Raw genomic sequence first — 11,662 nt, forward strand, 5'->3', positions numbered from 1 at the left:
ATCGTCACGATCTGCGAGTAGGAATTCGCGATCGCCGCGGGTAAAATGCGGGTGTACCCACAATGCGACCGTGGGTAATGCGGGTATACCCGCATTACCCTCACTCCATGGCCAACTAAGTGATCCCTCTCTGTCACAAGCGAGCTCAGCAGTGTCCTATGTCGTTTGCTGTATAAATCCATGCGCAAAGACTTCAGCAGGCAAGTGCTGGCGGGCGAGTTGGATTATTAATGCAGACATATATGGCTCTCTGTTGAATTGCAGTTTTACTGGCATACGATTGAAGCCATCCGAGACACATAGCCAACGCTCAGATTTTCCGTTGTTTCGAAATAGAAACAGCGGCAAAGTGGACGAGGCACGAAAGTGGTCCGCAATAACGCGTGGCTTAATTCATGTTGGGGTGGCAATGCACTTAAACTAATGCGATGCCTTTTAAGATTGCCTTCTCCCATCAAAAGACTCACTTGTGTGTACGATAGCTATCAAGTCTCCATGATGTTATGTTACAAGAGCAATGCGGACATCACACAAAACGGATACGTGCTGCCGAAGGTACTGCTGTTGGCGTCACTGTGTTTTCCTCCTGACCTGTATGTGATGGTTACGTCATACTCCTGTAATTGGAGGCTCCATCTCGCGTCCTGAGGGGTCCCTTAAACCAGCCAGCTAGCACAGAGAATGGTGGTCTGTTACCACCTTGAACGGCCGTCCATACAGGTAGGGACGCAACTTTGTGATGGCCCATATGAGTGCCTTTGCACTCATATGGGCCATCACAAAGTTGCATCCTTAAAATGTGCGACGCTTAAATGCTTGTGTGCTCCAGGCTGGAGCATTCATTCTTTGGACTCAGTTGTGTTCAGAGAGCTATCACTCTTGTGTGTTTGATAACAAGTAGTTTAATAAACCATTTGCTGTTTATTCGACGACTCGACGGCCCAATTCGCTTCGTGACAGTATCGTGCCCGCATCGTCGTCATCATCATGCAGAGCCAGAGGGTCAACAAGAAAACGGGCGTCTGAGCTGGCGGTATATACCACTCACTTCCCCCTGAGGGTCCCAACGCGGGTATACAGACAGCACTGCGGGTGCGGGTCCAAATTTGCTTACCCGCACTCACCTCTAGTGATGGGAAGGACTATCGTTGGGGGACCAACCGTGGGCTCGGGATTCCTTCGCTTTCACATCGGCCAACTATACGATGCGAGATGGTTATGTGGGTGGGACACCTGAGGTACTCATGGCCCGTTTTTTGTCACGCTAAACCCCGCAGATCCTCTCTAGCACGATAATCCGCAGTGCTCCTACATCGCACCAATATCTGCAAACAATTTCGTTCAATTTAAAATTATCCCCGCATTTTTGCGGGAGTTTGAAGGTAGCTATCGCTTTACTCTTTGTTGCACCAAAAGCGAAACTGCTAATTTTTGCCATATGCCATTGTAATTTAGAATTTCGAAGTGATAGAATTCCACTCAGGTAGAAGGTTTTGATTGGTCGCTGTGGATTCGTTAGGTAGGGTACGGACAACCAATCCTAAAGGGTGATTCACTTTACTGCATTTACGGTTGCGCTTGCGAGTTACATAAGCTGACAGCGAATTGCTGCAAGGGAACATCTTTCAGAATAGAACGTAGATACACGTAAGACACTGCACGCAGCCATAAACGCAGTCGTGTGAATCTGCCTTAAATGCCAGTTCCTCGATCTGCAAAGAAATAACTTCTCTTGCACGACTCAAAACGCACTATGCATGTGCCTCTTTGATAAGACTGTTTTTCTTTTTGTCTTGTTCCAGATACCCTGCACGTGTTGCGCTGCTCAAGTTGTTCAAGATGTTGTGACTCTTTGCTTTATTGTACGGTACGTTATTTTCTATTTATTATCGCGATCTCTTCACTGTCTGCTGCTTTCTGTCGTCCTCTCAGCTTGCGCGCGTATATTATTTATTTTATTTATTTATTTATTTATGCGAATACCTCAAATGCCCGCGAGGGGCGTTACATGAGGGGGAGATGAACGAATACTACAACAAGAACTATACGTCACATAATGAATATATTAATTTGTGTGTATGCAAGTCCATGAGAACTAAAAGGAACAAGAACGGTTTGTGTGTCTCTCCCCGTGAGCCTAGTTGTCGTGAATCGATCTCCTTGATGAAGTCAACATCCACAATCCCAATGTAACATCCATCATGGCGTTACATGGGATGCGTGCTGAATCTTATGCTGTTTCTGGCTAACATCAAAGTGTACACGATATACCTTTTTACTCACACCCTGTTTCAACGTCATGCACAAGGTACATTGCACACGGTGTCATATGAACTTTGTCCTTTATTGAGTACAACCAGGATGGCGTCCTCGCAAAATATAGGGATGAGAGAGAAACTTCAGCCACCACGAATGTTGCATCCTTGCAGAAGTTCCACCAAATACGTCACCGAACAAGGAAAAAAAACAATCCTAGAAACCCCTCTCCTACTTCGTACGATGGCTGAGATGAAGTATGGAGAAATTGCAGAGTCTGACGATTGCTCTTTGCCCCCTAATACTGATGACAATTCTGGTGACACGAGTATATACATTGTACACGTGTACAAGATGTTTGCCGAATACAAGCACCTTGTACGCAGAAAAGAAAAAAATGAAAGAAAACATCTCCCTAAGTGCCGTGCGAAGGGACAACCATGACGCAAAGTCTTCCTTCTACTCAAACCGTTGTCTCCTCGCTATAAAGTCTATATCTCCTCAGGATATCTTGGAAATCTTATTGAATGAAGATGAATTAGGGAAGTTAGATCCCCAAGGAAGATTGATCAAGGGCGTTCGTGACAGTTCTATGAAAGAAGCGCCATCTTGTATTTCTTTGCTCTGTTGCAGGATACGTATCTTTTAAATTTTTTTATTTAGCCGGACTTTAAGAATGTGTTACCCAACCCTCTCTCACGCTCCCATGTGGTCAATACATGTCCTTCTCACCCCGACCTAGCGTAATTGGGACAAAAATCATTGCTTTGCTGTTTGAGTCCTGTTCTGTCCGTTTGTCTTGTATGTCTCTGACCCTGCCCAAGTGTGAGGCAACACAAGCAGACAAACAAACATTACTGGCTGGAACGGACATACTAGAAAACCTCTGTTGCTACACTTGTACTCTGTTCGAACATTGCTCTGGATTGAATTAATTATTTGTACTGATCTTTTATGACAATATTATTGTTGCTTCACATTGCCTTTCAGTCTTTCATCGTCCATATTGGCTTCCTCGTGTTGGCTGCTCCAATCTCCTGTATTTTTATTTAGAAATTCACTTTCCATACATGGCATTCCATACCGAAGAGACGTCCATGTGCATTCTTTTTTCTTTATTCTGGTTCTGTGTCTTCCTTGCATTCAGCGTATTAAATGCTTCATAGCTACGTCGCTGGACTTAAGTGCAGTCTATAGGGTGTTTTGTAAGACATTTTTCTGTTTCTCTGCTTCCAGATACCTTGCGCAAACTCTGCTACATGAGCTGCCCTGGACGTTGTCGTGTTTCCTTCCCCATTGTCTAAGAGCCTGAGTATACGTAAAAGCACACAGACGGACGACACCAACACACGAGCACAGTTTGTGTGTCAAGGCTCAGGCTCTTACACAATGGAGTTCTTCCACCTGCTTGGCTGCATATGCGCCATCTTGTTGTGTTCCCTTGCTCTGTGGTACGGTACGTATTTTTTTTTTTTTTTTTAGCCCCGACTCCAGTATGCATTACCCAACCCTCTCTCATTCGCCCATGCGGTCTATACATGACCTCCTTACCCCGACCTAGCGTAATTGGGACAAAAATCGTTGCTTTACTGTTTGAGTCCTGTTCTGTCCGTTTGTCTCGTATGTCTGGGACCCTACCCAAGTGTGAGGCAACAGAGGCAAACCAACAAACACTACTAGCTGGAACGGACATACTAGAAAACCTCTGTTGCTACAGTCGTATACTCTCCCACCATTGTTCTGAATCCATTAATGATTTGTATACTAATCTTTTATCGCAATATGATTGTTGGTTCACATTACCTTTCAGTCTTTCATCGTCCATATTGGCTTCCTCGTGCTGTTCCAATCTCCTGTTTTCTCTTTTTTAAATTATTATTATTCAGAAATTCACGTTAAGTACGTCATATTCACTATGGAGGAGACGTCCAACTGCATTCCTTCCCTTAATTCTGGATCTGAGTCTTCCTTGCCTACAGTATAGTAAGGCTTGATTGCTTTTTTGAATCCAGTCCTGGGCAGGGTGATTTCAGGTAGAATCAGGCGCGGTGGTCCGGTTGACCTCTCTGATGTTTTTCGTTCCAGCATACGTTGAAGCCTAGTGCTTCGGAAGTACATTGGCGGAGAAGATAGCTGAAAATATCGGACAGCTGTTTTTTTAACGTAATGTTCAAGACTGACCTTTTCGAGCACTGCGCTTCCTTTCAGGGCTCGTATCTTGGTAGTCATTAAGGTCACGCATTTAAAGTTCCCCACGCTTGCTGCCCACGTGCTGCTGTACTGTTTGCTCTACCTTTGAGGTTTGCGGATTTGCGGCTGTCGATGTAAAATAAGAGCTTCTCATCTGCAAAAAAATGAGCTTTTTGCCTGCGTAAATGCTTTTCTGCAACTACGAAAGGGTTGAAATGGGTTACATCGTCCTGTTTGTCATTAAACGCTCTGTCAAATCATATAAAAGAGATCGTTGGAAACTATCGGGCATTCTTCGTGACGCGCGTTTAGGGAGGTAGGTAAAAAACCTGCAACTTCGGTAGCCTATTATTTTCCATATCCGCCAACTCATGACGTGGTTCATATTCGTCACACGCGTTGTTCATGACAAACTCGTGTGACTTGACGAGAAAAAAAACAGTTCGCGAAAATGGAAAAACAAGAGTCGCGGTCCAGATAAATTACCGCACTTGACCTATTTATAGTATTTCGATTAATGTTGCTTACGTTCCTAAATTCCTCGTTAAAATTACAGGAATTTCTCTCTTCAACTCCAAGGACATGGCTTCGACACCTGAATTTGATCTCAACATGGAAAGGTCGCCACAGTGGGAAGACGTCAGGAAGGAAATGCACGAAGCCATTGCGGAGGAAGACGAGGCTCGTGTTCTAAAGTGCCTGGATGCTGCACCTGCTTTAAAACTGTGGTTGGATCCTGTCACAAAAAAGTCAGCTCGTTACAAAGCAGTCGAAGAGGCAGCCTTCAATATCCATGGCCTTTTAGTCTCGCGGGAATGTGGACTCAAGAACACCGAAGAATCTTCATGTTACTGGTACCTCTCACCCCTTGAACAAGCTGAAATTCGTCGACAACGATATTACACCACAGAATACGAGGACTCTTACATCGACTATTTGAAAAGCAAATCACTGAGCGTCACTAGATGTGATGACTTCGGTGTACGATTGGAGAAGATGTTTAAGCAGCTCTCTAATGATGAAGTAAACAGGATTATTTTCAAAGTGGCTGCAAGAGCGTCACACCTGGAAATTAGGTTCGACTACAACAGTGAAAATGTTCAAGGGATCACGGGAAGTTGCAGTAGAGGCGTCGCCGCCCTTACTTTCTACACAAATCAAAGAGTTTTCATCGGGGGCCGTGCTGCAGAAGCCGAAGTCTGGGGAACACTTATTCACGAGTTATGTCATATGGCACTTTACCTAGTGTACAGGAACAATGGCAAGCCATATTACAGTGACGATACGGAGCGGGAAAAGCAATACAATGAGATCCTGAATAACATAAAACCGAGGGAAGAAGAACTGAACCTTCTCATCCAGCAAGCTTTTATGGACACAAATGAAGAAGAAGAGTTAATTGTACGGATCCCTCACATTCTAGTTCAACATGGTTGCGACGAAGGTCATAGGATTCTGGAACGGGAAGTACCGGAACTACTAAAGTTTTTCGAGGAACATGTCATCCCGGACATGAGGGAATACATTCGGAATGGAATCCCATCCATAGATGCAACACAGATAGAAAAGGAAAACGCTAGACTGAACAAAGCTTTCGAAACTGACAAACTCAAAGTCCACTTCGAGAAATCACTACAGAAGAGTGTCTGGAAAGAGGGGTCACTTCACGTATTTACGGGTCCAGAACTCAGGCTTCTCGAAATAATGGTTCACAACGCTGTGAAATCTACGGGAAGGCCATACTTGTTTTTCGAAGCAAACCAATATGACTCCACTCTGCGGGATGTGCTACTAGACTACAAATGTGCATTTGTGCTAGTATCCGTCCATCCAAACGAAGACGTCCGAAAGATCATTGAACTTCTCAGTAAAGTATCCTGTGTCACTGGATCAAAAGTCATCTTGCTCGTGGAAGACAGTGAGAAAGAAAACTTGATGAAAAAAGTGCAAGAAGATGCGTTCTTTGCGGAGAGGCACAAAGTTCACAGGATCGACGAAGCACGCTTTAAGCATGTCACGAATAGCTGCAAAAAAGAAGTTTTCAAAAATTCTGTCGTAAAACTTCAAGGTCAATATGTTTCACGGCTTCCAGAGGCAATGAATATCGACACCTTCTTACAGTGCGTAGACACCGCTGTTTTCCTAAAGCTATCCGAGTCGGAGATCATTGACCTGGGACCTCCTGTTCATGAACTAGAAGAACGTGTTCAGAACTATTACGTGCAAAGAGAGTGTAGAAGAGCCGTGGAAATTAACTTGAAGGAATGCAATCTAAAAGACGACAGTGAGGCATTCGCACTTCTGGGCTGTCCACACAATCAGGTCGCAACACTTCTACCTCGCGGTTGTGTGGCAAAGGCCAAGGGGGAATTAAAGAAGTTCGAAAAATTCGTACTCCTCCAGGAGCCACGTGACTACGAAGCTCTCCTGGAAGATGGTCATTTCCGAAACAAAGTAGTGCACCTGCTAAAGTTCGACGAACCTCATAAGAGACTCTTGTGGACCAAATCAAATGGTCGTCTCAGTCACCTTCCAATGACGGGAAGTGAGAGTTACACCGAGGACGCGTTGTTGAAACTGAACGAGAAGGTTGTGTTGTCGAACGTAGAGGAGAAGGTTGTCATTGTGTCTGGTGCACCAGGTATGGGAAAGAGTACTCTAGCAAAGCACTTGTGCACAGAAGTAAAAAATCGAGATACGAAGCGGTGGGTGATGTACGTCGACCTTCCTCAGAGAATGGCATCTGTTAAAACAGCGTCGCCGAGTCAAGCGGATATGTGCAGATATCTTGCGGATCTATGCCAAGTACAGAAAGATGGTGTAGAGTTCGCTTTGTTTGAGAAAAGTTTGAACGACGGAAGCCCTTTCGAGATTGTCATCATCTTGGATGCCTTCGATGAACTGAACAAGGAATACCGCAAGTGCGTCTTGGAGCTTACATCGTCTCTATCTGAAAAGAAAGCGTGCAACATATATATGTTTACTCGTACCGTATTTAAGCCCCATGCACAAGATGCTCTGCACACGATGTCATATGAACTCCTTTCTTTTTCAGCCGAAAATCAGGCGGAGTTCATTAGAAAATATGAGGGAACAGCTCATTCAACCAATGAAAACGATGGAGCTTCCAAGCTGTTCCAGCGACTGCTCACGAACTTGAAGGAGACAAACGAGACAATCCTAGAAACCCCTCTCCTGCTTCGTATGATCCTTGAAATGAAGGATGGGGAAATTGCAGAGTCTGACGATTACTCTTCGTTACTTAAACGCGCAAACATATCAGCCGATAAGAACTTATACATTGTACACGTCTACAAGTTGTTTGTGTGGTACAAGCACCTTGTATTCAGAATTGAAAAAAGAAAAGAAAATCTCCGCCTACACACCGTGCAAGAGGAGGATGACCCCGCAGCGCTTCAGTTTTACAAAAACCATGCACTCCTCGCTATAAAGTGTATATTCCCTCGGAAAACCTTCATATCCTTATTGAACAAAGACGAATTAGAGAATTTAGGGCCCGAAGGACGTTTAATGAAAGACGCAGCTAATAACAGTCTTAAAGAAGGTTTTCTGAATGGTCTTAACAAGGGAATTCCAGAGTTCGTTCATAAGACTTTTGCTGAATTCTTTGCAGCTGATTACCTACTGCAAAAGGCGAAAGTAAGAGAAAATTTCGACGTGAGGGATGTCATTGTCAATCTGTACCGTGAAGAAGAATACGGCGGTGTAATGATGTTGTTCGATGCACTGGCATCGGACTCCTTTCCCCTTCACTCTGCTGTGATGAACAATGACGCTTCATATTTTGAGCAACATGTTATCCAAAGAGAGGATATGTTCAAAGCCGATGAGCTCAAAAGGACGCCATTGCACTTAGGAGCCCTGCATTCTGATGAAGCAACATTGAAGAAGCTTCCGATGGATGATGAGCTAATCAAGGAGGATTTGTTTCAACTGTCACCGTTTGGGTACGCAGAGCTGCGGTCTCCATGGGACGCAAAATACGTTGGGAAGTGGATGGAATGCTTGCGGACTGAGACTTCGGCTGCGGGAGACAGACTTAACGTGTTATGCGCTCACTGCAGCGAGGAAGCAGTGAAACATTCTACCGAAAATCTACGCACATGTGAAACCTTGGAGCAAAAGAGACAGTTTCTTGAACGAGCAATATTCACGGCTGTTATACACGACCTACGAGGCGTTTTAGACGTGTATCTGAGCTTTGTGTCCCCGAAAGAGAGTACCGTAATTCTAGACAGAGACACCATGGACCAATTAGAATCACGCAAGAAACGAAGCTCGAGATGTTCTGCAGAGTCTTCGCTAATTGGAAACATTGATGATTTTACAGACAGTATCAAGAGAACTGTCCCTTTTTACGCAACGTCCGAGGCTGTTTGCAAAATGCTCCTTCCTTACTGCGATATGGGAATTCTTGATAAGTATGGAAACACAATGTTGCACATTAGTGCGAGAGAAGGAAATCTGGAGACAACAAAGTTTTTCCTCGCACATTTATTCGTTGACAGTACAAACATATACTTTAAAACTCCTTTGCACTTGAGTAGAGACGCAGAGATTGTGAAGCTACTTCTTCCTCGTTATCCCTCAGTGAATGTTGTCGATTCTCATGAAGAAACTCCTATGGATAGATGTGCAGAGAGAGATGATTTGGAGGCCATGAAGTTGTTACTCCTTCGCACTCGAACATATGATGCATGCCTCATCAGATTGAACACAACACTTCATGTGGCTTCTTACTCTCTTTCCCTTAAAGCTGTGACGTTTCTTCTACCTCACACAAATGTGCACATGCTTAACTGCGAAGGAAAAACGTGCTTAGACGTTGCTTGGACAATTCCGAAATATCTGTCGAGTTTGGTGTCCAACGTTGTGAGGTGTCTCGTCCCACACTCGCTCGTGAACTCACCTGAAACGTTCGGCTCATCACCGTTGTACGTCTGGGCGAGACGTGGTGGAACGAAAGTGATGCAAACTCTATGGCCTTATTTGCGACGCAGTGACCCTAGGCATGCACGGTGGATCAGCAGAAGCAATGAGTATGTGTCTGTGAAGGAGGATTTCCAAGAAGAAATTTATTGTCTGAAACTTCTCTTCCTCCACTTAGATGACATCGCTGGTGATCCTTATAGCCGTAAACTCCTACATGATATGGCCAAGAGAAAGCTACGTAAAATAGAAGAAGTTAATTATATTAATTACATGAAGATGTTACTGCCGCATCTAAATCTCACTGAGCAGGATTATGTAGAGTGTGGCGTAGGAAGTGACGACATTGTTACCTTATATCGGAGATGGTCGCACATGAATAACACCGATGATACCCACATTCACGATGTCAATGCGGAAATGGTCGGCGACGATGGCAATACGAAGCTGCTCATAGAAGCTGAGGAAGGTAATGTGGTAGCTGTTAAGATTCATCTCTCCCCTTCATCCGCGTGCTTTACAGATAAAAAAGGGAACACTGCATTGCACTTGAGCGCGAGGAAGGGACAAACAAATGTGGTGAAGCTTCTCATTCCTTTTTATACATCAGTGGACGTGACCAATGTGGATCGAATGACGCCAATGCACATGTGCGCCTTAATAGGACACCTGGACGTTGTGAAGTTGTTATTACTCCGCTCTCGAATGAGTTCCCGTGACGAGGTTGGAAGGACACCTCTTCACTTCGCCTGTGAAAGTGATGAAGTTGATATCGTGAACTTCTTTCTTCCACACTCGTTCCCTAATATGCGCGACACTTGGGGTTCCACGTGCTGCGCTTTTTCCGCTGAAAGAAGCAAAATGAATGTTGTGAGATGCGTCATCCCACACTCTCTTATGAACTGTCCTAATACAATCGGCGATTCACCAACGCGCACCTATGCAAGACGTTATATGAGAGAAGAACTGGTGACATCATTGCCATATTCTAGTGATTATGAAGCTGCGACTTTATTGACGCCTCCCCTGTTGTCATTTTATAAGGACGGTATCAGTATGATAAGTACGCCTTGTCTGAAACTTATGCTTCTCCACTCAAATGTCAGGGTAGTAGACTACAGTTTCCTTCAAACACTCCACAACGTTGAAAACTCTTACGTTGAATACTCTTATACAGAGAGTGATCTATCCCGGAGTCTAGAAGAGACTTGCAGTGAAGTGTCTGATGCTGAGAGTGATATATTCCCGAGTCTAGAAGAGACTTCCGTTGAAGACTCTGATGCAGAGAGGGTTATATTCCAGAGTCTAGAAGAGACTTCCGTTAAAGACTCTGATGCAGAGAGTGATCTATCCCGGAGTCTAGAAGAGACTTGCAGTGAAGAGTCTGATGCTGAGAGTGATATATTCTCGAGTCTAGAAGAGACTTCCGTTGAAGACTCTGATGCAGAGAGGGTTATATTCCAGAGTCTAGAAGAGACTTCCGTTAAAGACTCTGATGCAGAGAGGGTTATATTCCAGAGTCTAGAAGAGACTAAGAGATCACTACTCCTGAATTATATTTCTTTCCTGCTTCCTCATACAAATGTTTCTGCTAAGGATGGTGAAGGCAAGGAACTATTAGAAGCCCTCCAAAGCAGACAGGATCCCGAATTGGATAGCTTCCTCCAGAAATGGCTCGCATGAGTGACTTTCATTCATGATGCTGGCAATTGTTGGCAACGGTTGTGGTTAAGCACTATGTGGCACCGAGTGGCTTTCAATATCAGTATACTGAGTCCTTGCCTTCATCCGACAAAGCACAAATATTAGCCAGAGTAAAAAATGAAACAAAAAATCACTTTTGTGTTTGTCGTGGCTTTCGCGTTCTTTCTGCTTGTTGTTCCCTTTGTTACAAAGTACGGTTCTGTAGTAGGTTCATAAGGTGATCCGAAAATGTGTAAGCAAATGTCCTTATTCCTAATGTGCTAGTTATATGGTTAGCTACGTTATACCACACTATTAGAATACGGATGCATATGATTCTGTTTATATAGTGCATCTGACATTTAGTGGAGATAACTGTAATACAGCGATGGAGCACCACATTCTTGAAAAAAAGTTCGTCAGTTTTATATCTTTTAGGGTGGTAATGGCTTGTCACCAATGCTAGTCGAAAGATGTGTGAAGTTTAACCTATCTAGCAGGGTGGTATAGGCTTCAATACTGGAGATATATGGGTGCTAAGTTTACCGCCCTTGGTGTCAAATGTACCGTATCTGCACGCGTG

General features: G+C 44.2%; 1 protein-coding gene across 1 annotated transcript; it reads left to right on the top strand.

Moving 5' to 3' along the window:
- Positions 1 to 2,934: 2,934 nt before the first annotated feature.
- LOC135374307 (uncharacterized) lies at positions 2,935 to 11,079 on the top strand. Its single transcript, XM_064607290.1, has 3 exons — positions 2,935 to 3,712; positions 5,003 to 8,800; positions 10,574 to 11,079. Exons 1-3 carry the CDS (start codon positions 3,646 to 3,648, stop codon positions 11,077 to 11,079), a joined length of 4,371 nt encoding a protein of 1,456 aa, XP_064463360.1. The 5' UTR covers positions 2,935 to 3,645.
- The last annotated feature ends 583 nt before the right edge of the window (positions 11,080 to 11,662 follow it).

The sequence above is a fragment of the Ornithodoros turicata genome, unplaced genomic scaffold (assembly GCF_037126465.1).
Source record: "Ornithodoros turicata isolate Travis unplaced genomic scaffold, ASM3712646v1 Chromosome53, whole genome shotgun sequence".
NCBI classification, from domain to species: domain Eukaryota; kingdom Metazoa; phylum Arthropoda; class Arachnida; order Ixodida; family Argasidae; genus Ornithodoros; species Ornithodoros turicata.